The sequence below is a fragment of the Varanus komodoensis genome, unplaced genomic scaffold, assembly GCF_004798865.1.
Source record: "Varanus komodoensis strain SLA01 unplaced genomic scaffold, ASM479886v1 scaffold20_1, whole genome shotgun sequence".
Taxonomy (NCBI): Eukaryota; Metazoa; Chordata; class Lepidosauria; order Squamata; family Varanidae; genus Varanus; species Varanus komodoensis.
The window spans coordinates 4,624,331-4,651,886 of NW_025335587.1; the positions used below are offsets into that span (position 1 = coordinate 4,624,331).

At 41.4% G+C, this 27,556-nt stretch overlaps 2 protein-coding genes across 6 annotated transcripts in view; both read left to right on the top strand.

The window, feature by feature from the left end:
* The first annotated feature begins 638 nt into the window (after positions 1–638).
* Positions 639–21,965, top strand: YIPF1 (Yip1 domain family member 1). Of its 5 annotated transcripts, none has more exons than XM_044430081.1 (10): positions 639–769; positions 6,540–6,614; positions 8,389–8,552; positions 9,252–9,332; positions 13,821–13,908; positions 14,035–14,151; positions 17,692–17,858; positions 18,715–18,897; positions 19,458–19,546; positions 20,453–21,965. In XM_044430081.1, exons 2-9 carry the CDS (start codon positions 6,584–6,586, stop codon positions 19,539–19,541), a joined length of 915 nt encoding a protein of 304 aa, XP_044286016.1. In that variant the 5' UTR covers positions 639–769; positions 6,540–6,583; the 3' UTR covers positions 19,542–19,546; positions 20,453–21,965. The 5 variants fall into 5 exon arrangements, with proteins under 5 accessions (XP_044286016.1, XP_044286014.1, XP_044286018.1 ...); XM_044430079.1 differs by having other exon boundaries at positions 679–800; XM_044430083.1 differs by having other exon boundaries at positions 679–800; positions 21,082–21,965.
* A 5,016-nt stretch (positions 21,966–26,981) lies between these two features.
* The window catches only part of DIO1 (iodothyronine deiodinase 1), a 4,488-nt gene continuing 3,913 nt past the window's right edge, over positions 26,982–27,556 (top strand). The window contains exon 1 of the mRNA XM_044430341.1: positions 26,982–27,081. Within this exon, the coding sequence (XP_044286276.1) occupies positions 26,982–27,081 (100 nt within the window). The remainder of the gene's footprint in view (positions 27,082–27,556) is intronic.

Below are 27,556 nucleotides of genomic sequence, written 5' to 3' on the forward strand. Positions count from 1 at the left end.
ATAAAAATCCACCCGTAATAGAGATTACAAGATAGTGCAAGCTCTGTTTTCTGAATTTCTGCCTAGCCTACACTTGATACAGGAAAGGGAATTCTGCCAGGGAGGAAACAAAACGTGGCACTTCCTCATTCTCCACTGACCATTAGCAACTTTCCTTAGCTTTATATCTATGAAAAAGAGCATCTTTTTATCTCTAAGGAAGAATACAAGAAGCATCTGCGTCCCATTCATTGGCTAACGTTTTATAGGAATATCTTCCGAAGGAGGTACTGCGCTTCACTTTGGAATAGAGACCATTCTTTCTGCTGTTTGAATGCCTCACAAGTTTTAGAGGAGGGTTTGCCTCGGTGCAGCCCAAAATCCGCTGCAGTTAAATAGGGCTTACTACCCGGCCAGAGTGCATAGAAGTATAATTCGTTGCAGGAAGGAAACGCTAGGTCTTGTGCCACCTTAGACCTTTGCATAAGTGTTTGCGATGCATAAACTTATTCAACAACAATAAATACATTAAGTCTTTAAGGTGTCACAAGCCCTACGTGTGGAAGTCCACGTTTCCAAAAAGAATCGTGTCTTGCCTCTTTAAAAGGCGGGGCTACGCTGATCGGTTTATCGCGCTTGAAGGGACTTCTGCCTCTTTAAGAGCGAAAGAAGTGCGGCCACGGCGGCGACGGCGGCAGCGGGCGGGGAAAGAGGGGTTTAGTTCTTGTCGCTTCCGGCAACAGGGGCCTTTCGTGCGTAGCACCCGCCGACTGCGCTTTGCATCGAGCAGGTAGCGACGGCGCCGCCTTGTGGAGTGGGTGGTAAGGAGGGGTCTTCGCCGCGGCCTGGATTGGGCCGGGGCGCCGGTAGCAGTTATGCACATTAAGGGAGACTTAGGCAAATGTGTGTTTGGGTGGCGGGAACCGAACCCCCCAGTCGCCGGATAGTTGGGTTTTTTCCCCCTTCAGTGCCCTACGAAACCGAAGGGAGACAAGGATGGTGATAGGTTCAGGTCGGTCTCTCCGCTATAGGTGAGAGACGTGGCATAGCTAGTGCGGATCGGTTTCTCCTTGGTGTGCTTTGTCTACCCGAGCTATATGTTTCCCAGACGGGATGGTTTTTCCTCCTCACTATCGGTGTCTTCTTTATGGTTAAAGAAGCGTTTCAAATCTGCATACTTGGGTGATTTTCAGCAGGACTCAGAAATCGAGTGGCACCAATTTTGGATTAATATTTTGAGGTTGTCAGGTCTTTAGTACCCTAATCATAACTTAGTCCCATAGAGTTGAATGAGTCTTGTTCATCACAAGGTAAACACTGAATAATGACTTCTTTTCTTGCTGAGGGAGTACAATAATTAAAGCATATGCTTCCTTTTTGGATAAGGTATCAGTAAATCAGATGTCATTCTGATTCCTGACTCCTGGTCTAGGGACTCTGGGATACAAGCAGCCAAGCTTTCGGAGAGCAAGCAGACAGGGAGAGCAAACAAGAGTTTGCCAGCAGCAAAGTGTAGTGCTAGAGGTGGAGATTGAGGGGGGAGGTCCTTGAATTTTTCTCTCCTCCCCCCTTATTTTTTCCACACGTTTTCTTCCTTTAGCACATTCCCATTTACTGGTAGGACTGTGTTAGCCTTCAGGGAAGACAGGAGAAAGAACTGGTTGTTACAACAGGCCAACAAGGTAGAACCAAAAAGACAGCAGAAAGAATGGACTGAGAAGAGTCCCCAGTGGTGGTGACCTGCAACAACATGGCCTACATGTGCAACAAGTGCAAGATAGCAGCCCTGTTACAAGAAAAAGTAAGAGTGGTAGAGCAGCAATTGTCTGCCCTCAAGATATAAACGATGAAGATTTTTTAGGCAAAGCACTGGAACTGCAACATCTAAGAGTAGTACAGAAGCTAGAGTTGCAACAGCAGGCTGAGGCACAGAAGAGGAGAATCCTGAGGGAAGGGAAAAGGAGGAGGAAAGTCTGGAAAAGGGTGACAGTGAGACTGGTGGGCATCCTGCCATGCAATTCATTCCATGCAATACTGAACAAGAGGCTAAAGGTCAACCAAGTAGTAACAATGATTCCAAGGCTTGCAAGAACAAGAAGAGTATTAGTTGTGGGAGACTCCTTGTTGCATGGATGGAAACACATGTATGTCAAGAAGAACCATGGACTCAGCAGGTATACTATCTCCCTGGAGGTCAGATTAGTGCTATAACTGACAGATTGCCAAGGCTCACACTGCTCACTGACACACACACCTTCTTTTTTATACAAGTGGGAACAAACAACACTTCCAAGTGGAGCCTTTAAGAATCACATCAGACTTTGAAGCCTTAGGGAGGAAAGTCAAGAACTTTGGGACCCAAATATTATTAGCAACCCAAATAGTTTTCTCTTCAATGCTTCCAGTTCTTGGAAGAGGAATTGACAGGTAAAGAAAAATACTCCAAGTGAATGCCTGGCTATTGATGTGAGAGATTTAGATTCTGGGACCATGGGCTGCACATCTTGGAAGATGGACTGCTGACAAGGGATGGCTTACACTTTACAAGTACTGGAAACAATGTGGTTGGTCACAGCATGAACAAGTTTATCAGGAGGCCTTTAAACTGAATCCTACAGGATTCAGTTAAACCTGTAACAACAAAGGTTTATGCACCATGACAGAGGAGCCCTAACAGTGCCCAATAAGAGTTTTTCAAAAAAAAAAAAAAGTAGGACAGAAACTAGATTATAAAGCACAATGTCTTCAATGTCTATACAATAATGACTAGAGAATGGGAAACAAACAGCATAAACTTGAACTCTTAATACAGGAAAGTGAATATGACCTGATAGGTGTAACTTAAAGTTGATGGGATGACTCTCATGACTGGAATTCAACAACTGGAGGATGTATCCTGTTCTGGAAGAACAGGAGGAACAGAAAAGTGAAGTGGAATCTCAATGTATGTTAAAGTTTTTTCTGCACAGAAAAATACAGGAGGATGAGCTTAGTAGTGCCATTGAAAGCATCTAGATTAATATAAATGCAGCAAGAAATAAAAGGAAACTGGTGTTTGGAGTTTATTACTGACCACCCAGTCAAGGAGAAGACAAGGATGAAACTTTTGAAAAGCACATTTCCGAGGAGGTATTATGTTCTAGTTAAGGGGGACTTCAATTTCCCCAGTATTTGTAGGGAAACAAATTCTGCCAAACACAGATCCTCCAAGAGATCCCTAACATCCTCCATCAGAAAAAGAGGAATGGATATCCTTGATTTGATACTTAACCAGCTTTGAAATTCTAGTGGACAAAGTGGCAGCTACAAGATTTCTGGGGGAAAGTGACCATGCCACACTGAACTCTTGATTCTAAAAGAAACAAAAGCCAAATGTAGCCAAACATGTGCCCTGGATCTAAGCTCTGAATTGGAGGTTCTTCTTTGGGAGAGCTCTTCGACGGAGATCAGAAGAGCGGTTACCGGGAGAAGGGTCTTCTTTGCAGTGGTGCCCTGTTTATGAAATAGGATCCTCAGAGAGGTGTAGCTGGCACCGACGTTTTTTTATTTGGCGCCAGCCAACCCCTTTTTATTTTCCCATTAGTTTAAATGTTAATAGTGTTTTAAAATTGGATTTTATTTACTGTAATTTAGTTGCAGTATCTTATGTATTTTATTGTATCACTGGCCTGAGACATTGTGAAGGGCAGGATGGAAAAGTTTTAAATAAATAAATAAATTTTAGGAAAACCAATTTTAATAAATGGCAAGAGACTCGAATGAGAAAAGGATTCAAAGATGGGTGGGAATTTAAAAGAAAGGAAATCTAAAGACTCTATTACAAACAATTCCAGCAAGGAGAAAGATAGAAGACAACAGAAGAAACACATGTGGCTTCATAAAAAGCTTAGAGATGACCTAAAAACAAAAAGGACATCTCTAGGAAGTGGAAGGAAGAGCAGGCTACAAAGGTAGCATACAGGCAGGTAGCATAAAATTGCAGGGATGGCATCAGAGGGATGCTAAAAGCAGCAAAATGGTTTCTTTAGATATGTCCAAAGTAAAAGACAGAGGAAAGTTTCAACCATTCAATGTGGATGGCAAAATGATAACAAATGACAGAGAAAAGGCAGATGTACTTGGTTCCTGCTTTGTTTCAGTGCTTTCCCAAAAAAAGATTTGTGACCTTCCTGGTGGAAGGGAGGTACAAACCTGAAGGAGCAGGATGGCAGATCAGGATTGATAGGCATATGGTCAAGGATCATCTGCTTGGGCTGAATGAGTTCAAATCTCCAAGGCCTGATGAACGCCATTCTAGAGCCATGCAAGGGTGGTGGAAGAACTCTCAGAAAAGCTGTCTATTATCTTTGAGAAATCATGGAGGATAGGGAAAGTGCCAGATGACTGGAGAAGGGCTAATGTTGCCCCTATCTTCAAGAAAGGAAAAGAAGAAGAACCTAGAAACTATAGGCCAATCAGTCCCTGGGAACATTCTGGAGCAGAATGTTTATAATAAGTAGTCAGTCTGCAAACACTGAAAGCAGTGCAGTGATTACAAGAAACCAACATGGATTCCTCAAGAGCAAATTCTACCAGACTAATTTGATTTAATCTTTTGATTGAGTAACCCCTGATGAACTCTGGAAATGCTGTGGACAAAACATGTTTGTGCCCCAAGACATCTTGATAAGTAAACTAGCTAAAAATGGATCAGGTGGATCCACAGTTGCCTACAGAATCAGACTCAAAAAGTGCTAATCAATAGCATCTTAAACTAAGGAGAGGTAACAAGTGGGGTACTGCAGGGTTCAGTCCTTAGAGTGCTCTTCAACATTTTTATTAATGATCTGGATGAGGAAGTATAGGGAACAATTATCAGACTTGCAGATGACATAGAACTGGTGGGCTAGCTAATACTCTGGAAGACAAAAATAAGTTTTACAGTTCTCTTAATAGCTGGGAGATCTGGGCTGAAAACAACAGTTTCAAAACATTCAATGAATAGAAGATTGTTGAAAGTGGAACAGGTTTGCACAAGATGTCAAGTGCAAGGAGGGAGGGCCAAGCAATAAAAATGAAAGTGAACCCTTTTGAGCAGACGACTACTCAATTGGAATTTTTGTGTATAGCCTGAGGTTTATCATATTATTCTTTCCCTGGAGGAGAAAACCTATAATGGCAGCAGGCTGTAAAAGAGACCCAGTTTGGAAATATTTTAATGAAGTTCCTCTACCTACAGGCAAGGCAGGCATGTGTGCAGATTATGCAGAAAGTCATGATTTGAATCTAGACTTAGTGCCTGGTGACTTAAATCATGATTTAAATTGATTTGATTTAAATCCACCCCAACAACCACCTGAAACTGAATGATCAGATGCAGACAGTTACTGTATGAGTCTGTTGTTATGTGGCATCAAGGTGTCTCCAACTTAGGGCAACCCAAATGAATCTGGCAGCTTTGGATTGCATCACTGCAAATCGTCAAAGAAAGTGGCTTGCAGTACTTCACCTGTTGCATGGCTTGTCGTACAGATCAATCTTCATTTTCAGGCCAGTGCTTCACCATCTATGCTGGCCACCAGCCCATGTCCAGGCCCAGTACAAAATACTGCTGTTAACCACACCCCATGACATTTAGGGTTTTAAATGTTATCTGAAGGATCATCTCTTGTATATACCTGCCTGGGCACTAAGATCTTCCTCAGTGGTTCTCCAGGATCTGCTGCCAAAGGAAGTGAGGTGACTCTTAAGATGAGCACCTTTTCTGTTGTGATACCCTGAATGTGAAATGAGCTTCCCAGAGGAGCTCACATAGCACCCAAGTTGTATTCTGTCTGGGCTTCAGGTGAAAACGTTGCATTTTTCCTGGGATTTTAGTCACTGTTGCTTCATTTATAGCCCGCCTCTTTTCCTCCATGAAGATAGGATCCTCTTCCTCCCCATTTTTTTCTGTACAACAACCCTGTGAGGCAGATTAGGCTGACAGTCAGTGCCTGGCCCAAAGTCACCCAGTGGGCTAGAGGGGACTAGAACCTGGATCACACTTTAACCACTATACTGGCTCTTACTTTCATTTTCCATTTTAAATCTGTTATTAATCCTAGGTTTTACTTTGGTTTTTACTTCTGTTTTAAAGTATTCAATTTTTATTTCTATTCTTTTTAGTCTTAACCTTATGTGATGTATTTTATGTTGTATGGTATAGTTAATTGTTGTGAACTGCAGAACTCTTGATTCTAAATGAAACAGTAGAAACCAGAGTATGCTGCTCTTCTGTTCGCCCATCCCAGGGAAGCATTTAAGTGGAGTGGGGTATAATTTTTGGAAAGGAAGCATCACAGAGTTCGTGGTAGGGCCTGAATAGACACTTCTGCCCAGAGAAATCTTCCTTACACCTCCTTATTGCCTGTAGTAATATGTAACAAGCATGAAGTGAGTGAGCTTATTTGAAAACTGTATGAAGTATTCTTCAGTGAGATTTACAGGATGACTCCATGTAGCTTCTACAACTTTAGCAGCCAGTTTCCTCAATGTATGAATAGTAAGATTAAATCTAAGCTTAACTGCTTCTTGTTTTTCAGCTATTTTTATTTCTGGGTTACCTCGTCAGAACATTGGTGCATGAATGGCAACGGCAGATGACCTAAAATTTCAAGGTAAATGATCAAATTACCTGTTTAAAGGCTCTGGATTGTTCTGTGGTCTCTACTGTGGGACTCAACTCACTGACCCATCTGTAATGAATATCTGGTTCATATTGCTCAGGCTTGTGCGCTGGTATCACTACCAATTTATTTTCCTTTTTAAAACTGTGTTGTCAGTTATGGAACTAAGCAAACTCACCCTACATAATGAGGACTTTCTCAGTTGTTACTTTCATTATATTTTTATTCTGTTCTTCCTCCAGGGTGCTCAGAGTGGAATGCATATTTTATGCTCCCTCCCTTCCTCTCAGAGGTGAAATGATAGAGGTTTTATGTTGTGATGTTGAAAAAAATGAATAAAGAGATACTTTCCCTCCTTCTTTCATAATACTAGAATGGTAAGAAGTTTGAGACAGATAAAAGGATACATTTTAGACAAATTGTGGAATTCATTACCACAAGATGTGGTGGTCACCAACCTGGATGCCTTTCAAAGGAAGTTAGACCATGGAGGATATGGCTGTCAGTGGCTCATGCCCATGATGACTATAATTACCATGAGGGTCAGAAGCAATTTCTGAATTATGAGATTACTTTTGCCTATGTGTCCTGACTGAAGGCTTCCCATAGGCATCTGGTTGGGCAACTTGAGAAGAAGGATGCTTAACTAAGTAATTTGTGCTTTGATCCATCTCCTACTAATGGAAGTGGCTAGGCAAGCCAAGGGTTTCAGTTACCTGGCTTGGTTAGTGTTAAATCTGAATCTAAAACTCTGGCTTGTTCCTCACCCAACTAGCTAGTTATAGGTTTGGACATAACATTATCCAAGTCTTAGGTTCTGGTTAGGTTTGAAGGCTGAGCTGAATTCACTTCTGATGTTGCATTTCCTTCAGTCGGTTCTCTGGTTGAAACAAGAGGAAATCCAACAGATCCAGAAGGCAAATAGAAGGAATCTAACCAGTGGCTGCTTTTAGAACTTTTCATCTAGAAAGTTGCAATGTACACTGTGTTCCTGGGTTTTTAGTCCTCTGATAAATTAATTTCTCAAAATGTTGGCATTTATATCAGTTGAATTAATTTATCTCCTGTATCTGCTAGATTTGTTTGTTTCTGTGTTATGTCACTGGCCTTTGGTTCATAAATCTGCCTTGTGAACTCTTTCATGGATGTGAATCCAGTGATCAGGTAACATACAGGTTAAAGGGAGGAGACAGACCAGCATTTGTAACCTGAATAAGGAAACACTTTGTTAATTCAGCATCAACATGCACATACATCTTTGAAAGCATTTAGGGTGCAATTGATGTAACACTTTTGAACATCTGGTGAAGTGGGAGGAAAAGCAAAAGTGATCTTCCACCTCCTGTTCTACAATTTAGCTGGATGGCCATTTTTGGCTATCTAGCTGAGGCATTTTGGAGTGGGAGGGAAGGGTTATCTTGTATTCTGACAGCCTTACTTCCCTGCCCTCCCTTCCCCATGCCCTTTCTGTATCTCTGAAGTCCACCTTTCCAACCTCAGGGAAGCAGCCAGGTGCAAGGCAGAAGGAGAGGAATCAGAGTAGAGATACTAAGGTTCAAAGTCAGACCTCTGTTTCTGACCTCAAATCTGAGAATCCAATGGGCTCCCTAGATGCTGTCTAGGATGCAAAGGATCACTGTTTTATAGTTTTAAAAGTATGATGCATAAGTCCTAATACCAGACAATTGGTATTTATAATTGGTTATATTTGACAAATAACACAAATGGAAAAAATTAAATCCTGAGGAGAATATTTCTTTTTCAGAATTTGATGATGCAGCCAACTTGTTGGCAGCAAATCCAGATGCTGTGACAATAAGCATTGATGAACCTGCTGAGAAACCCAAGAAAAAGCATGGACATCTGCAAGATTCTGGGAGAGAGGAGGATGATGAGCTATTGGGAACAGATGATTCTGACAAAACTGAGGTTAGATGACAGTGCAAGTTTTCTGTCTGATAACTGGCTGCTCTTTTTCAAGCTGCTAATTAACATTAAACACTTTCTATAAAAATGGAAGTGGAAGCCAGCCATGGTGACTATCTGTGGAAAAGAGATAATGTAGGATTCTCCTTGTATGGTCAGGCTTCCAGGTAGCAAAAAGGAGCCATGTTCTGTATAGTTTGTTTGTCATTATATGCACTACAAAGTGCATATAAATCTTGTTTCATCAGAATGCAAGAAGATTTTATTCACCATGATTTGTTCTGTAACCCTAATTTCACCTCTTCTGTAGAAGGTGGGAACAGGTTGAGAGGAATACATCCACCTGTATACTCATAGGACTGCAAGGAAAGTGTGTATGACAGGTAGTGATAAAATGGATATATCACAGATGGAGTACCTACAGTTCACTGGGTGGCATAGGGTGGGTTTTCATTTCCTGAACAGGAGGGATTGAGTGCAGATTGTCTGACATCCTAGCTAAAGGCTTGGCAAGAAAATACTACTCATGTTCTCATTGTATGGCACAGATTTTATTGAAAATTCTGCTTTCAAATTAAAATCAGTTTTTTCAACTTGGTGCAAAGAGGTGAAAAGGGTTGCTTTTTAAAATAACGTGCTAATATTGAATGAATAACCTGCATTTTGCATCTTTTAAAATTTAAAATATTATTTATTTTCCAGCTACTTGCTGGGCAGAAGAAAAGTGCCCCGTTCTGGACATTTGACTATTACCAAACATTTTTTGATGTGGATACCTACCAGGTTTGTAATCAGTAATCTCTAGTAAGACATCATGCATACATTTAGTAAAGCAGTCATCAGTTTTCATTTGTTTGTTTGTTTGTTTTGGCAAAATGATTTGGCAGTGTGAAGAGGTGTTAATGATCTACAGCTCATTCCCAAGTAAAATGTTTAATATCAGGGCAGCAACACCAAACCCTGTTTTCTCCCTGTAGTTGTGATGGTGCTATGATTCAAGTGAGTTTAAAATTCACAGCATAATCCTGAATATTTCCTTTTTATAGATGTTAGCAAACAGTTTTGATTGTTTTTTTGCTGTAACACAACACATCAAAAATGTAGAAGCAGGGACTGAAATGCGCACTATAGTGATCCTGGTTTTATATCCTGGTTTGAAGGGAAACCACAGATTCCTATTTAGGACATAATGAAAAAACTATGGTTTATTTATTTATTTATTTAGCTTTGGGGCGGCTCACAACAGAAACAAAATACATAAATAAATAACAATATAACAATAAAAATTTATTTAAAACCCCCCCGGTGCATCTCGGCTAAAAATGTAAAATCCTATAAATACAAATAATTTAACAATTAAAATAAGTTTTAAATAAAAAGGTCTTAGCCTGGCACTGAAAAACAAATAACGACGGCGCCAGGCGGACCTCTCTGGGGAGCGCATTCCATAGATGGGGCGCCACCGCATAGAAAGCCCTCCTCCGGGTACTCACCCTCCTAATATCATTCACAGAGGGTTCTCGGAGAAGGGCATCTGTTGCTGATCTCAAGGGGCGGAAGGGCATATATGGACGCAAGTGTTCCTTTAGATAACCAGGTCCCAAGCCATTTAGGGCTTTATAGGTCATAACCAACACCTTGAATTGGGCCTGGACTTCAATCAGGAGCCAGTGGAGCTGACGGAGAACTGGGGTTATATGAGAACAACGCCCAGTCCCCGTCAGCAACCTGGCAGCTCTATTCTGCACCAACTGAAGTATCCGGACCGTCTTCAAGGGTAGCCCCACGTAGAGCACGTTACAGAAATCTAATTGGGAAGTCACCAATGCGTGTGTCACTGTCGCCAGGCTGTCGTTTTCCAGGAAGGGACGCAGCTGATGTATCAGCCAAAGCTGAAGGAAGGTGCTCCTCGCCACCGCCATCACCCAAGCTTCTAGAGACAGCTCAGGGTCGAGGAGCACTCCTAAGCTGCGAACCCTTTCCCTCAGAGGGAGTGCAACCCCATTTAGGACAAGGCCCAAGTCCCCCATCCTGAGGCCCAAGCCACCCACCAACAGGACCTCCATCTTGTCTGGATTAAGCTTCAGTTTATTGGCCCTCATCCAGCCCATTACCTCAGCCAGGCACTGGTTCAGCACAGCCACTGCCTCACCTGGATTGGTGGAAAACGAGAGGTAGAGCTGAGTACCATCAGTGTACTGATGATTCCGCAGCCCACACCTCCTGATGACCTCTCCCAGCCGTTTCATGTAGATGTTGAACAGCAAAGGGGACAAAATGGACCCCTGCGGAACTCCATGGCATAACTGCCATGGCACAGGGCCATAGTCCCCCAGCACCACCTTCTGGAAGCATGGTGCTGGGGGACCACGCTTCCAGAAGGATACCATTCAGAAGGATACCATGGTCGATGGTATCGAAAGCTGCTAAGAGGTCCAGGAGAACTAACAGGGATGCACTCCCCCTGTCTCTCTCCCTGCACAGGTCATCGTACAGGGCGACCAAGGCAGATTCAGTGCCGTACCCGGGTCTGAAGCCGGACTGAAATGGGTCCAGATAATCATTTTCATCCAAGAGTGCTTGGAGTTGTCCCACCACCACCTGCTCTAGCACCTTGCCCAGGAACATCAGGATGTTGGCCACCGGTCTATAATTGGCGACCACCTCTGGATCCAGGGATGCCTTCTTTAGCACTGGCCGGACTCCCGCCTCCTTTAAAGGGGCAGGTACCCAGCTGTCTCTTAAACAGGCGTTGACCACCTCCAGGATCCAGGTCCCAATCCTGTCCTTGGCTTTCTTAAGTAGCCAAGATGGGCATGTGTCTAGTAAGCAGGTGGTAGGGCGTACTTGTCCAAGCACCTTGTCCACATCATCAGGCCGCAACAGTTGAAATTCATCCATCAGTTGTGGACTCGACAGTGTCGATGGCATCTCTCCAGTAGAATCTGGTTCAATAGCGATTTTCTCCCTGAAATGCTTGGCAAAGTCGTCACAGCAGGCCTTCGAGGGGGGCACAAGATCTTTCTTTGGGCCCGGATGTACCAGTCCCTGCACCACCCGAAAGAGTTCCGCCGGACAGCATTGTGAGGAGGCAATGGAAACGGAGAAGAATTTCTTCTTCGCCGTACTCACCGCCACAGCATAGGCCCGATAGTGGGCTCTTAAATGTGTTCAGTCAGAATCACCCCGTGATCTCCACCTACGCTCTAGATGTCTCCCAACCTGCTTCATTGCCCGTGATTCAGTTGTATACCAAGGAGATGAATGGGCTCAGCCAGGTGGGAGAGGACACTTGGGAGTGATCGTGTCAATAGCCCTGGTCATCTCCTCATTCCACAGTTCAACCAGGGCATCGACAGGATCCCCAGCCTTGTCAACTGGAAAATCCCCCAGAGCTTCCAGGAATCCATCAGGATCCATCTGGCTCCGGGGGTGGACCAATACAATTGGGTCCGCACCCTTACAGAGGAAAAGGCCACACTTGAGCTCAAACCTTATGAGGAAGTGATCTGAGCATGACAAGGGAGTCAAACTTAAATTCCTCACCTTCAGATCACCCTCTTCCTGCCCTGTCAAGAAACCCAGGTCCAGAGTGTGTCCACATTCATGGGTCGGGCCAATGATGTGTTGAGACAGCCCCATGGCCACCATGGAGGCCATGAAGTCCTCAGCCACCCCGGTTAGAACCGTCTCGGCATGGAGATTGAAGTCCCCCAGGACCAAAATCCTGGGAGTCTTCAACACCAGGTCTGAGACGATCTCCGTCAGCTCAGGCAGGGAGTCTGTTGGGCAGAAGGGTGCACGGTACACCAACAGAATCCCCAATCTGTCTTGGTTGCCCGACACCAAGTGGAGGCACTCTAGCCCCGGCCTCGAGAGGACAGGAAGCCCCATAAGGGAAATAGAAGCTCGATAAACCAGAGCGACCCCCCTCTCCCCTCCCCTCCCCTCCAGGCGTGGTCAGTGCTGGACCAGGTACCCGGGCGGACACAATTGTGAGAGGGAAACATCCCCCCCTCACCCGCCCAGGTCACTGTGATGCAAGCCAGGTCGGCCCTCTCATCCATGATCAAATCATGGATGAGTGTTGCCTTATTTTGGACTGACCTGGCATTAAGCAGCAGCACTGACAGGCCTGGGGGGCAGTTGACAAGTCTACCTGGAACCCGCCGGCTGGGGGAATAACCAGAAAGAGCGACAGGTGTTAACCATCTGTCCCTCCTTCTTCTATGCTGACCCATTAGACCCCCAACGCCATAACATCCATTGCCCATCACGACCCCAATGGCGGCGCCCCTGCGCTCCCCAGGTGACATCATAGTAAAGCACGAGATGCACCAATTAAAAGAAATATAAAACCAACAATTAAAACCATTAAAAACATCCTACCGTAATCCACCGCTAACCCACAGATAAAACCAAACCATGGCCAAAGTCCCTGGCCAGCCCAGCCCCCCACTCGGCTCCCAAACGGTGACCGCCCTTAGGCCGCTGGCCCCGGTTGCCGCCGGCGCTTTGTGGCCCGCAGGGCCCCTCCCCGTGCCCCACCCCGTCCTGGCGCATCTCTCACACGCGCCGGGGGAAGCAGGCCAGAGCAGGGTCCTGGGCCGGTGGTCCTGGCCTCTGCAGTGGGGCAGTGGCAGCAGCGGCCAGCAGCAGGCGGTGGAGCAGTGGCGAAGTCCGGGCGATGCGGGCTCTGGGTGGCGCAGATGGAGGTGGGGCCGTTTGGCGTGCTGGTTTCCTCCCGGGGGCCGGCCTGGTCGCCTCCAGCGGTTTGTGGCCCACAGGGCCCCTCCCCGTGCCCCACCCCGTCCCGGCGCGTCTCTCTCACGCGCTGGGGGAAGCAGGCTGGAGCAAGGTCTTGGGCCGGTGGTTCTGGCCTCTGTGGCAGGGCAGTGGCAGCAGCGGCCAGCAGCAGGCGGCGGAGCAGCGGCGAGGTCCAGGTGGCGCGGATGGAGGTGGGGCCGTTTGGCGCGCTGGTTTCCTCCCCCTATAGGAAACCAGGATAGCAAATCCTATCAGGTTTGCCAGGTTGAACAAATTAGGTAGAGCAAATCCGGATAGCTTCCCATGAAGCTGAGAGCAACAGAATAGAGAGTGTGTGGGCACACGGTTTGTTTCAGGGCTGATAAACTATTGGTTATGGCCCAACAGAATGATACCTAAACTGGGCCAATGTCTAGATGTTATTCTAATCCTATAGGTGTTATAGCACTTTTGCTCATTTTTAATTAAAATTTTAAGTAAAATGTTTTGCATTACTTTTATTAGGTCCTGGATAGAATCAAAGGCTCTGTTTTTCCAGTACCAGGGAAAAACTTTGTAAGGCTTTACATTCGAAGTAATCCTGATCTTTATGGTATGTATAAATGGTAGCATTGTCATAAAGGCACTCCTCTTTTCCTTTCATGCTGAATGAAAATCAGAGTAATGTATAAGAAGTATAAGTCAGAATAATTGATATTTTGCTTTTGTCCCCTTTAAGGTCCCTTTTGGATATGTGCCACATTAGTCTTTGCCATTGCTATCAGTGGCAACCTTTCAAAATTCTTCCTCCAACTGGGCAATCGTAATTTTCATTATGTGCCTGAGTTCCGGAAAGGTTTGTAAAATCTACATACTTTTTATTCAAGTGTACTTTGTAGTAAATCACCAAGTTAAGTAATCACTTTAATTCATTTTTTAGCAAATGTAGCAATATAAAATGTTTGCTATAAATACAGTGGTGCCTCATAGTTCGAACGACCCTAACTTTAAACAATCCAGAGTTTGAACGTTTGAGTCAAGATAAACTCGCTCTGCAGTTCAAACAATGCTTCTAAGTTCAAAATGTGAGCGAGGTGAAAAAATGCAGTTGCAGAGAAAACGTTATCAGTTGTGGGCCCAAGTCAAAAAGAAGCCTCAATGTCCTGAATCGATTTGTCTGGAATCGTTTTGTCTTGACTCAGATCAATTCACCTTGAATTGATTCAGAACATCGAGGCAGCCATAACAGCGCTGGGGTGTTTGAGGTGGGAGGGGGGGTGTTTTTAATGGCAATGTGTCTTTACTGTAATTTTTTAAAATTATTTAAACATTCATCATATTTTTGAACACACCTTGTATATAACCTTGAACTGAATTCATTTCAATATTTGCTGCTTAAGTTGACCAAAATAGATATTGTTTAGGGTCTGGGAATGGATTAATTCACTTTCCATTATTTCGAATGGGGACAATTGCTTCAAATAATTCAGAGTTCAAATGGCCTCCTGAAACTAATTAAGTTTGAAGTACAAGGCACCACTGTAAGTATGCTATATAGAAGTAAGCTATATTCCTCTGTCCGTATACAAAGATCTGTTACAAACTCTGAAGCCATGTGATACAACTGTATTCACACTGATCCACATGATTGTGATGAGAAGCTAGATGAACTAAAACAAGCTTCTATTAATCTGAAATACAATGCAAGCACAGTGGTTAACCAGATTTCAAAAGCTCAGGCTTGATTAGTTTATTAAAGTAGTTAATTTTATTAATAGGATATCTCACCCCAGTAAATTACTTCCAATTACCAGCTGAAGGTTTCTTTTACCTAAAGAGACCTGCAACCAGTTCTAGAGAAATGAAGATGAGATGAAAATGGAAGGAAACACATGCTTGCATTATAGGTACCCGCCTAAACATAAGCGATGACTAAGGACAGAAAACATTCAGTCTTTTGATTTGGAGCCAGGCAGCAGACCTTGCAACAGACTCAAATGCCAATGGCAAGTAATCAACAGTAAAAATGTCCTTAGTGGCCCACATCATGCAGATTATTGCATCTTGGCTATTTGTATTTACAGGTTGGCTAATTTGCTTACCTAATATTGTGTATTCAGTTCCCTCTGGCAGTATGTATCAAACAACTGAGTCTGACTTTAAGGGAAAGACTGTGCAGACATAAATTTGACAGGAAGACTAATAATATTAGGCACTCTGTTAGTGAGCAAAGTGAGAATGTAATACTAACATCTGATTGAATTAATCTTGTTTCAACAGAGATTTTTTTGGCTATTATACATACTGGGGAGACTACCTTTCATTACTATTTCTATCAATGAAAATGGAATGCTCACTTTCTGCATGATTATAAGTGACTATTCCATATTACTTCCACCTAGTATTGCATTTGATGAAGGTTTTATTTAAAAAAACCATAAATAATAAAAATAATAATTTATTTCTATACCACCCCACAGCTGAAGCTTTCTTTGCAGTTTCCACAATCCATCAAAACAGATGACAAAAATATCACAAAGCAGAAACAACATTTAATTAAATATTAAACTGTTAACATATCTAAAAGGTGTTGCTTCCTGTTTTTGTTTATTATTCAAATCAGGATTGAAATCTTGATTCATCTCTGCTCTAGCTAAGGTTAGAGAAGACACTATATAAAATATGACTGAACAATGCATAAAAAGGGGACATAACTTTGCCATGAAGTGATGTTGCAACAAGTCTCACTTCAGGGTTGGGTGTTTTGTTGTTCACCAAAGTAAAGCAAGGAAGGGGTACAACTGCAAGCTATATACTATACTGGGTCTAGCTAGGGAGCTGAAATCTGGAAGTGAGTTTCAGTATAGTCAAACAGAATTGAGTAATTCTGAGTATGTTGTATGCATCTGATTTTAGCTCCTAGTTATTTAGAAATATAAAGATGATTGGACAAGAAATTCGGAAAATTTAGCCATCTATTTCAGTATTTTTCCTAGAAGTCAAGATATGTAGAACTATCAAGTATTTAGGTATAAATATTACCAAAAATGCAATGTTTAAAGAATAATTATTTTGATGAATTAAAATAGGAAATGAATGAAACTTTTAGGAAGATTGAGTTATCTTGGTTTGGCAGAATAACAGCATTTAAAATCTCCATTTTAAATGCCACGATAATATTTTGTTTATGATGTTATCAGTTAAGATAAAGATTTGAAAGAATTGCAAAATATGATTAATAAATTTTGTAATGGGGATAAAAAAGCAAGGATTAATTAAAAAGAGATGGAATATGTCCTAGAAAACAGGAGGGCTAGGTATTCCTAATGTGGGGCTTTATTATATAGGAAATCAAATGTAACATATATCAAATATTATACTCCAGCCCAATAAAATAATAGAATTATTGAGGGATTCTTATTAAATATTTTTCTCCAACAGTATAATAAAAATATTATTAAAAAGATAGAAACCCCCCTTTTTAAGAATGCAGTCCAAATTTGGAATAAATGCAAAAATGTGTGCCATCAGTTTTGCTGTTATATCCATTTGCAGTATTAATAGGATTTCCAGAGAATTTATGGGGTAGTTTGCAGGAAATATTGAGCAATAAACATATTAAGTTGAAAGAATAGTTAGAATTATATAAATTATAAATATTCCCATATATGTTGGAGATGTAACCAGGAAGTAGGTACATATTTCCATATGTGATGGAAGTATAAATATATCAATACATTTTGGAAAATGGCTTTCAAAGAAATTAGTAAAATATTGAATCTAAATATTGAAGTAGACTCTGGACTCACATTATTGTCATTATTTAGAGAACAAGTGGGACAAAATATTAAAGAATTGGTGACAAACTTAATAACAGCAGTAAGAATAATAGCAAAAAAAATGGAAAATAAAAGGTGACTATCAAATGCTTGGTATAAAGCGATCTGGAATATAGCTATTAATGATAATAATTTGCGATATTGTTGAAAAAAGGCGTGATAAACATAATTTTGAAGATTTTTAGAGGCCTTTTATTTAGTAAACGGAAAGGAATGTATGCCACTATAAGATTCAGTGTAGGTTTTGAAGGGGAGCAGGAGCGGAATCAATGATTTTACACTAAGTAGCATGTATCTGTTGGTCCTGGTGGAAGGTAACACGGTTATTATTGTATCATTTAGTCATGATCATTATTACTAATTTATCACTTGTATTGTTTTATAATTATGTACACTATTTGTTTTGTTTTTAAATAATAAATCAATTAAACCATACTGTAATACAGCTGCCTGATGTGTAGTCTGATTTACACCCATGAAATCAAAGTTTCCATGATGTGTTAGGCTGTCACTTTTCTCAGTATGAGTCTTAGCATTAAACTTCCATCTCTTTACAGTGTCCATAGCTGCTACAGCCATCTATGCTTATGCTTGGTTAGTTCCTCTAGCTCTCTGGGGATTCCTTATGTGGAGGAACAATAAAGTTATGAACATTGTCTCCTACTCATTTCTTGAGATTGTGTGTGTTTATGGCTATTCACTCTTCATTTATATTCCAACAGCGGTAAGTACTCATTATGTATATTTATGAAGCACAAGTGCTAAATAAATGGTATTTCTAAAAGAAGCAGATCAATACAGCTTGTTGACATGCCACAGGAACAATAGTAATAGTAACAGTAATTGAGGTGTTTTACACAATACTGGCAGATCATCTTGCATACATAGTAAAGATTAAGAAATGTTTGCCTTTTTATGCCCATAATTCATCTCAGTGATTATGTATAGATGTTATGCTCTGTGCAGCCTCAGTGGCTAAACCGGGGAATAAATTTTGTAGAGTTGGTTTATGGGTTCTATTTCTGGCAATTTTTTTCTGCAGACCTCTTCATTTTGACATACAAAAGACGCAATCACATGTAGACATTTTAAGTGCCTTAATCTTCAGGGAAGAGTGTCTATGCTATGCTATGCTATGCTATGCTATGCTATGCTATGCTATGCTATGCTATAATATAATATATAATGAGTGATTCATTTCATCACTTATTTGGCTTTTGGATAGTAGCAATGCAGAATATTTCCATAGAATTATTCACTGTCTGCATTGGTTCTGTTTAAGTGTCCTGTCTTTAGTGACCATAATAATCCCTGCATTGTGGGGAACAGTTCCAGGCTTTATCCTGAGGAAGAATCATTAATTGAAAACTCAGCTTTATAAACTGAGATCTAGAAATACCTTATCTATAGAGAAGGTCCAGAAAAGGCAGCTACATTAGAACCAATTCATTGTTCTGGTTGGAAATGGTATTAGACGTCAATGGTTGATGTAGGGGAAACCCAAGTATAATATTTGTAGAGATTTCATTTGATTAGACCTGACAAAGATTGGACTTTATTTCCTTTTTTTTTAATTCCAGATTTTGTGGATTATTCCGCAGAAAGCTCTCAGATGGGTTTTGGTGGTATTTGCTCTGTGTCTTTCAGGATCTGTCTTAGTGATGACATTTTGGCCTGCAGTTAGAGATGACAGCCGAAGAATTGCAATTGCTACAATTGTGACACTTGTACTTTTCCATGCCTTGCTTGCTGTTGGTTGCTTGGTATGGCAGTTCTGTTTTCTAATTCTTTTTGATTTGAACAGTTGAAGCTACAAATGTTGAGATGTGTTTATGCTTAACACAGAAATATGAACACATTGTTATTTGCATCTCCAGAGAAATTTATCATTTTCTAAATGATAAATCTGCCGGTCAGATTTGGCATAGGAACTCTCTTAGTGATAGACAGCCTTTTCAGCAGTTAAGTCTTCAGTTTAGATGCAGGATGCCAAACAGTATCTTGTGCATACTTAAATGTCATGTCTTTCTTAAGCACTTGCTTTTTAAGCTGTTTTCCCTGTTCATTTTAGTTTTTATAATTTTTTGGATAAGTATTTGTACTATATCTGTTTTGTTCAATCTCTTACAAATAACTAGTTTTTCAAAATCTGACTTTTAGTAGAAATGCTATTTTAGCCATATAAATCTAGTAGTCAAATTGTTGTGCCATCCCTGCATGCAGTATATTGTAAGCTGTGGCAGGGGTGGGGTGGCTGCAATGGATGTTCACTTCTGATATTTTTATCGTACTGTTCTTTTTGCACTGTTCCTCAACAATGTAGGCATACTTTTTTGATGACCCTGAACTGAATGAATTAACACCAACTCTATACAATGGAACAGTAGGAACAACAAAGACTCGGTAATTAAGGTGAGCTATTACCTTGACTTTTCTTCTGTTGCCGAGCTTCCTGCAACAGATTCCTGTTGCTGAGCTTCCTGTATTTCAGATTAAGGTAGGAATGAATTTTGGGACTTAAATTTGTGTAAGTGTGCTTGAGTTCTCAGGTGGGCTTTTTAAATCCAATTCCTTTCAGGGCTCAAGCAGCAGCTGTAGCAGCCCTCCAAAAAGGGCATGTATGGTACAGTTGGACAACAATCCAACTTGCCTGTTTTTAACTAGAAGTTCTTTGTAGCCTCAGTGAAGCACCTGAATTAGGAGCCCAGGTCTGATTTGATAACCCTTTGAATAGACCGCACAATGCCAGCAGTGAGTCATTCTCCATCTCTTCTCTGCCTTAAAAAACCCCCATTGTATAGTCCTGCATCAAATAGAGGCTTTGCAGGAAAATCTGCAGCATAGCCACTTCTGAGTGACACCACCATGGAGCTTAATCAGAGCACAGAATTAGACCCTAAAGTGTTAAAAAGTCATGTATTTTTAACAAAATAGCTTAGTAGAATTACAGTGATAGTAAAAGAGGACATGATCTTAATTCCTTTAAGGCTTCTTGCAGAAGCCCACATACAGTGGCTTTTCTTAAACAGTAGTGAAATGTATATTATAATGAAAGATGAGAGAGGATGCATAAGTGAATGTAGACAGTGAAAGCCATGTGTACATAACATGTGCATAGCCTGTGGAGGTTGGGGCACCTCATTTCAGGAGGACCTGAAAGGCTGCGACCTTGCTGCAACATGGGGTGCTTCTGGACAAGGCTTTCATCCTACAATGACCTTGCCTCAAACAGAATTTCATAGGAAATCTAGACACTGTCTTCTATTTGTAATCCCCCATGTCTTCCTACTACTTATTCCTCTTTTTTTCTGGTACTAGAAAAACTCCAAGAAGAAAAGATGTAATTAGCGCACAGTGACTTTTGATCTGTAGCACATCTGGAAGCATCCATGGTCTTCAAGTCCAACATTGTTACCTTCCCACACACCTAAAGAATGGGCAGCAGCAGTTTCCCTATATGGGAAAAACTCAGATGTAGTCGAGTGAAGGATAAACTAGTTACCTGTTCCTAGTGTCATGGTCTTTTAGAACCAGGTTTTGCTCACATCTGTAGCTTGGTTCCATTCTGAGTTTTAATTCTTGGTTACCATAGGACATAATATTGGAAACTGGCTTATCACTCTTCTCTCTTTAGACAGTTCATTAAATGATAGACAGCTAATTTAAAAATCACTGTTTCCATAATTCAGTATGCTTGCTTCAGTATCCATGTGGGTAAATGTCATAAATGTGATCAATTTTTGCTTCCAGATGAATAGCCTTACTGATATTGAAATAGGATATGTGGGGACTTGAATGGGAAATTTGGTTGAATTCAGAATATATCATATGGAAATAACTAGAGTGTCTTTGGTAATACATGGTGCTTTACTTGTACCAGATAAGGTTTTTTTTTTAAATTTAATTTAAAGATAAATTGCAAAGGGGTGAGCAAATTGTCTCTTAAGGTGGCCCTTGGCAAGAAATTATTTCAGAACTCTGGCAGGAGTCCTTCTTCCAGCAGCCAGCCTCCTTATGTGAGGCAGAAGAGGGGTGTCCAGGACAAAGGAGTGACTTGACCCACTTTTGGCTTTAGCCCCAATATGTTGTTCCTGAGAATGCAGCCTTATCAAGGGTTAGTATAGTTGGGCACCTGCTGCAGGCCCACACCACAGCAGGAACCCACTGTCAACCCCTCGAATTGCTCTGCCTGCTCAGGCAACAGGTTGCAGTGGGGGTCACCTGCATCTGGCTGTGGGTCAGACAATAGCAGTGGTGAGGAGCAGCAGCAGCAGATGTCACTCTCTGCTGGCTGATTGGCGCTCTGGGTGACATGGACGTGGTAACAAGGATGAGAAAGGATGAATAGCAGCTGGTGACAGTGCAGTGATGCCACAGACTCACCTTGGGAGGGGCCTGTTGAGAATGCCTTGCAGAAGGGCCCTCAAACCCTGGAGCCAGCCCTGCCTCTCCTTGTGGGAGAACTTGATCAACTGGACCTTCTATACTTTGAATAATCCTTATATTCTCAATACTAGCTGCTAAACTTTTCACCCTTACAGCTGCATCTATTTCTTCATCTGTGCAATATTGTTTTATTGGGGCTTTCCAGTACTATCAAAAGAACAGCCAAAAGATCTGAAGGAAACATCAGTGAAACATTCTGAATTCACAGTAGCTGACAGTTGAATGACCAACTACTAACGGACTTTATTGAAATTCTGCTTTGTTGAAGCAAAAGGTGAAATAGGTTTCAATGCTGTAGATTTTAACTGTCCTGATGTATGATTTTTTTTAAATCTTCTGCATAACTTCAGTGTTTGTCATCAAATAAAACTGACTTGAAATACTACCACTTCCTTAGCATGTCTTTAAACATTTGTTTCAAAAAGCCTGTATCTCTGGCTTCATTTCAATGCATCTTAGCAGGACTTTCCACAAGAATTTGGAATTGTATGTGATGGATGGGGAGAAGGAGGGGCAAGTGTGTGTGAGTATGCATATACACATGTTGTGCATACAAGAAATGTACATATAGCAGAGCATTCCTGTGGCCCCAGACAGTGCCTAGAGAAAAATCAAACTGTTTAGATGACAAGTTCTGAGGGCAGAAAAGAAGTTGGAGCTGAGGATGTGTTCAGACTTCCTTTCCCAGCCACAAAAGCTAGTGCAGGAAGGTTTTGGACTGCGTGGAGATGGACAGATTGACCTTGTCTTTGAAGGAGAAGGACGATACATACTTCTGTCAAACTTGGAACACTTTTTATTATTGGTTAGAGAAATGGGAATATGTGTAGAATTGAATATGGTTGTTGAGTGTAAAAAAGAGATGTCGATCCAGTATGTCCAATGTCCTGAATAATTGTTGTTTTAGTCTTGGATTTATAGAGAAAATAATAAAATTTGATTTAAAAAAAAGCTAGTGCAGGAAGAATTGTGCCAGTTACTTTCCTGCAGTTGTAACAGCACCTTGGGGAAGAGGTTTAGGGGCGTTCTTGGAGGAAGAGAGGGGAGAAGACTAGTGCTGCCAAGATCCAGGTGGCATGTCAGCCTCCTTTCCTCTCCTTCCCAAGTGCCACAGTTAGATAGCCAAAATGAGCTGTCCGGCTCCTTTGCCAAGCAGGAGGAATGTGGAGGCTCTCCTTCCCCCAGACACCTACCATAGACCTCACAGTTATGCGCAGTTTCCACTTTTTCCCAAAACTCTAGGTGCTCAGAAAAGTACCAAAATGCATCATATCCATTTTTGGGATCTCTTTAAAAGGGGGTGGGGGTTGATTGGGCAACGAGTATGGCTTTTATACTTTCCAAGGACCTGGAATCTCAGGGAAAAGTGCAAAATGTGCATCATCTTAAGTACTGTTGAGCATGGGAAGGGAGCTCTAACCATCCACTTCTCATGAGCAAAGATCACTCAACATGGAATGAGAGCAACATGAAAAATGTGTGTATGTGGAGCTTCTCTGCATCAATATTCAGGCTTAGTACTTACTGCACTTTGACAGCAGGTACACCCAAACATTGCCCAAATGAGGCTTCCTGTACTGGACCTACAGAAGTGCACACCTCCACAATTGCACAATTCTGAATAGAAAAATAAAAATGAAAGTTGTGCACATTTGGAGCACAAATATTAGAAAGAAAAGGGGGTGGCCAACCCGTGACAGCCCTCCAGTGTGTTCCTTGGGCAGTTCAGAAGGGTTGTTACACTGAAAAGGGGGGAAGCCCCAGTGAGTCATGGGGAGAGAGTACACGTTGGTCCTGCTGTCATGTCCCCTGGGATACTGACAGGAGGACTGAGGAGGAGGAAGGGGGTGAGTAACTTGCATTGAGTTTGCATGGCGTGTCATGAGAACTTCACATTATTTCAATAAATATAGTGGTGGCTTTGACTGTGTCAATTGTACAAGTAAGATACTTCACAAGTATGATATTCAAGTTACTCACAACTGGATTGAATCAATTTTCCTATCATTTTAGACCAGCCATCGTATCCTTGAACATATAATTCTGTAAGATTTAAGCTGATTTTTGTATCTTCTGAGGTAGCATCAGATTTGTTTGGTGTTGCAAAACCTGGGAATTATTGTACCAGCTGTGATATCAAATATATGCCAAATTATGGTTGCTGCTTTCTATGTTAGCACTTTGATTAGCAATGACTAAAAATACACTGAAATGTTGGCCATAAAACAATTCTTTTTAACTGGATCTTCACACAATTTAATTTCATTTTCAGTTAAAATAGGTTTATAGTCAGTGTTAAGTGGAGAATTTTCCAAATGTTTATTTCTGTAGCATCTCATCTCTTGCCACAATGGCTGCATTCACATGTAATGCTAAGCTATGCTGCACAGTAACCATGCGGAATGGTATCTCACCTTGCGTCCTGGGTTCAGGTGTTTGGTTTCCATGCATTCATAGTTTCCATGCTTCTCCATCTTCCCTTCAAATGATAGCCAGTATCCCATCAGCCCCATAGCTCAGAATCAGTCCCAGAGTGCACTGCTCCACCTGCTGTTGTGAGGCATGGACCTCCTCCTGAGTAAGCAGGTTGCTCCAGAGGGTTTTATTTTTCCCACAAGGCTTTATTGTTACTCATCCCTATTGTTGCACATCTCTGAGTTTGCCCAGCATGCTGTGTTGAGTCCTCTCTAGCACTTCTCAGTCCCCAACCCTCATACGCTTTTCTCCTGCAATGTCCCACAGGCAAAGCACTGTGGAACCTCACCTGTTGGGCTCCTCCCATTTTCTCTGGAACTGAATCTTCCACCTGTGTTGTCTCCTAGCAACTGGCAGCACCACTTCAGGGGGAGGAACCTCTATATCTGACAGACTACTGAGCTCCTGCTGCAAACCCTGCCCAGTTCCCAGCCCTTCCCGAGTTCTCTCCTTTGCTGTGCTACCTCCCTACTCCCCAGTGGTTTCAGAGGACAAAACAAGCCATGGTGAAGTGCACAAAACTTACAACAAGCCATTGTTTCTCCATGTATTGTCATAGAAACCAGATGTACCATGCCTCACCATGGATGCTGAGTTCAGATGTAACAACAAACTATGCCTGCACAGTTTCCATTGTGGCTTGTTATGCTTGAATTTGCCCAATGTGAAACTGAAAGGCTTTATACGTTTCCAGATGGGCTGCTTTTTCCATACAAAGCAATGTCATATGCTGCTACCTACTTTTCCTCTACTATATACTTCACAGCACTGTGAATTTGACATGCAGGGACCAAGAAATTAGTTTGCATGCACTGATGCATTTCTGTACCAAGCACTTCAAATAAGATTTCTTGCACTTTTCATGAAAAGTCTGTACTTTGTGAAAAGTGCAGTGTTAAAAGCCCCCTGCATCCCATGATGAACAGATGGTGGGAAAATTGTGTGGCATTTCCAAATTACGCCATCTATAAACTGTGGGGAATATTGGTGCATGCATACATGATGGAAATAGCTTGGCCTTTTCCCCTCTGCCTTGAAATCATAATTTGTTGCAGATGTATAAGCTTTCACAGGAAGTTTATGTTTAAAATCATGTGTTAGTTTTACAGATGAATTCACATACAATCCAATACCATTAGAATGAAACTCAGGCCCTGACTTTGTTGACAATATTCAGATGTTCCTGTTGAACTTGAACCAGAGCTGGTGCTTTCTTGGTCCTCATTTCTTGTTTGTTTCTATTACATTTCTACTGCCTCTGATAGTTCAAAAATTCCTCATTTCTGGAAAAAAAAACTTTTAAACACTCTGTCCACCTTAGTCTCAACTTTTAATTTATATTAACTGTGAACAATAAAGTGTCACATTAATTATAGTGCATATTAAAGAATGCATTGCAAACTTTAATAATTTTAGTAAAAATGACATGTATTTGAATATTGAACTAGCATAAAAAGTGGATTATGCCATGATGTCACTGGCTGTCCTCCTATAGACTGTTTGCAAAATACTTATTGGTTGCCACAGTAGGACAAAAGGTAAAACAGCTACACTTCTCTCAATCTGTAAATGTACAGTTGTGCTTTTCTCCAATTAGGAGTCCACTAGCCTTACGCTCTCAACTTTAACGATGCAAGAAGAGCACATGAATGTAGCAGCTGGCCTGAAATGGGACATGCAATGTTGGCCTTAGTACTATTGTTTCAAATGAGGGGTGCTTCCAAAAAAGAGAAGTCTTAGTACAAACTGTCAGAAAGCATTGTGCAGCTATTCCCTCTTTTCTTATCAGATTTACTGTAGTATAAAAAACAGATGGAAGAAGTGATGGGAAACCATGAGAGAATGACAAGTGTCAACGTTTGCCTGGTGTACAAGTATACATAACACCTGCGTGCAGTGAGGAAGTCCTATGAGTGAAACAGTCTGCTTTCTAGGTTCTAGTTTCGCAGATTTCCCTCTCTGCTGCCCACTCCCTATACTATACCATAGCTTTCTTCACATCTTCTCTTCCACGTATTGTACTTATTTCATTTTCATACTGCTCAATAGCTGAGGCTGTCTGGGCGATTAACAAAAGGCATGAACATTTTTTACTGGCATTCAAAGCCCAGCAGTCTCTGTATAGGGTGGCCATTTCCCCTTTCCCATCACTCCTTTCCATTTTGTCCTTTCTTTCCTCATTTTTCAATAGATAGGAACAACTGCAAAATATTTGTCTGAAAGTTAAAGCTTTCTGGTTGTTGTTGCCATTAGGGATGGAATGGCACTCTTGGAAATTTGAAGGCAAGTTCAGCTGTTTTTGATATAGAGAAAGAGCATATCTTAACTAATTAAATAAATCAATCTTTGATATAGTTGTGGTCTGCTGTATGCTATACATTTGCTAAACCCAAAGAAAAGGAATTGCTCAACAATCAACAATCATGCTCCTGAGACTTTGCCAAGACCATGTCAATGCCCTTTTTCTTTGCTACCCAGCACAAGAACAGCAGCAGAGCAGTGATCAGCAAAACTGTTTGGAAGCACACATCCACATGTATGTCTAAAAATTAATGTTCAGTGACCACTGCAGACTCACAGGACAAAGCTAAGCTTGACAAATTACAGTTAGTCCCTGGGTTACGGACAAGTTCCATTCCCAAGAACATCCTTAAGTTGAATTTGTAAATAAGCCAAATGTTTGCCTTAGTATATGCATATATTTTACCTTTCTATGCATATAAAACACTTAAGAAATACTTCCATATTTGCTAAAACATCTTGAACACGATACAACTTAGTAATAATAATAAAGTAACTACAGGTACTGAAGAGAGAGAATCTCTGTGTATGTCGGTAGGTGTACAGTATTTAAAAAACAAAAGAAAGAGTTAAACAGTTTAGCACACTCTTGAGGTCACATTATGCCTAACATTCACTGATGATGATGGAGATGGACCTAGTGCTGAAAAGTCAAGGTTTAATTGTGCTGCTGGAGCAGGGAGGGTTATCACTGAAGCTGCGCCTTGAAGTAGGCATCAAGAATTGTTTGTACCGCCATTTTCTTTTTCTTACCATAAATGTCCTTGTTGCAGCTGAGGGCCTGGTTACAAGGACAAATTCTAAAGAAAAACCAAAGGGGAATTACAAGCTCTACACATGCCCTGAAACATACTGGCTTGGATATGCTTGAGCCAACACCCAAAATGAAAAGCTATACATATTGTGTCTCTAGGAAACTAGGCTGCCAGTGACGATGCATCGCTAAACAAGTCACGTAGTTCCCTAGAGATAAGTCACATACCGTATTTTTCGCTCTATAAGACGCACCTGACCATAAGACACACCTAGTTTTTAGAGGAGGAAAGCAAGAAAAAAAATATTCTGAATCAAATGGTTTACTAAACTATTTAATAAACTATAACAGAATATAGTAATACCATATTTCAACCTTGTAAAATGAACAGCAGTCAACTGGCATTAAGAACCATCATCACTGTCATTAACAAAAGAGAGACTTTA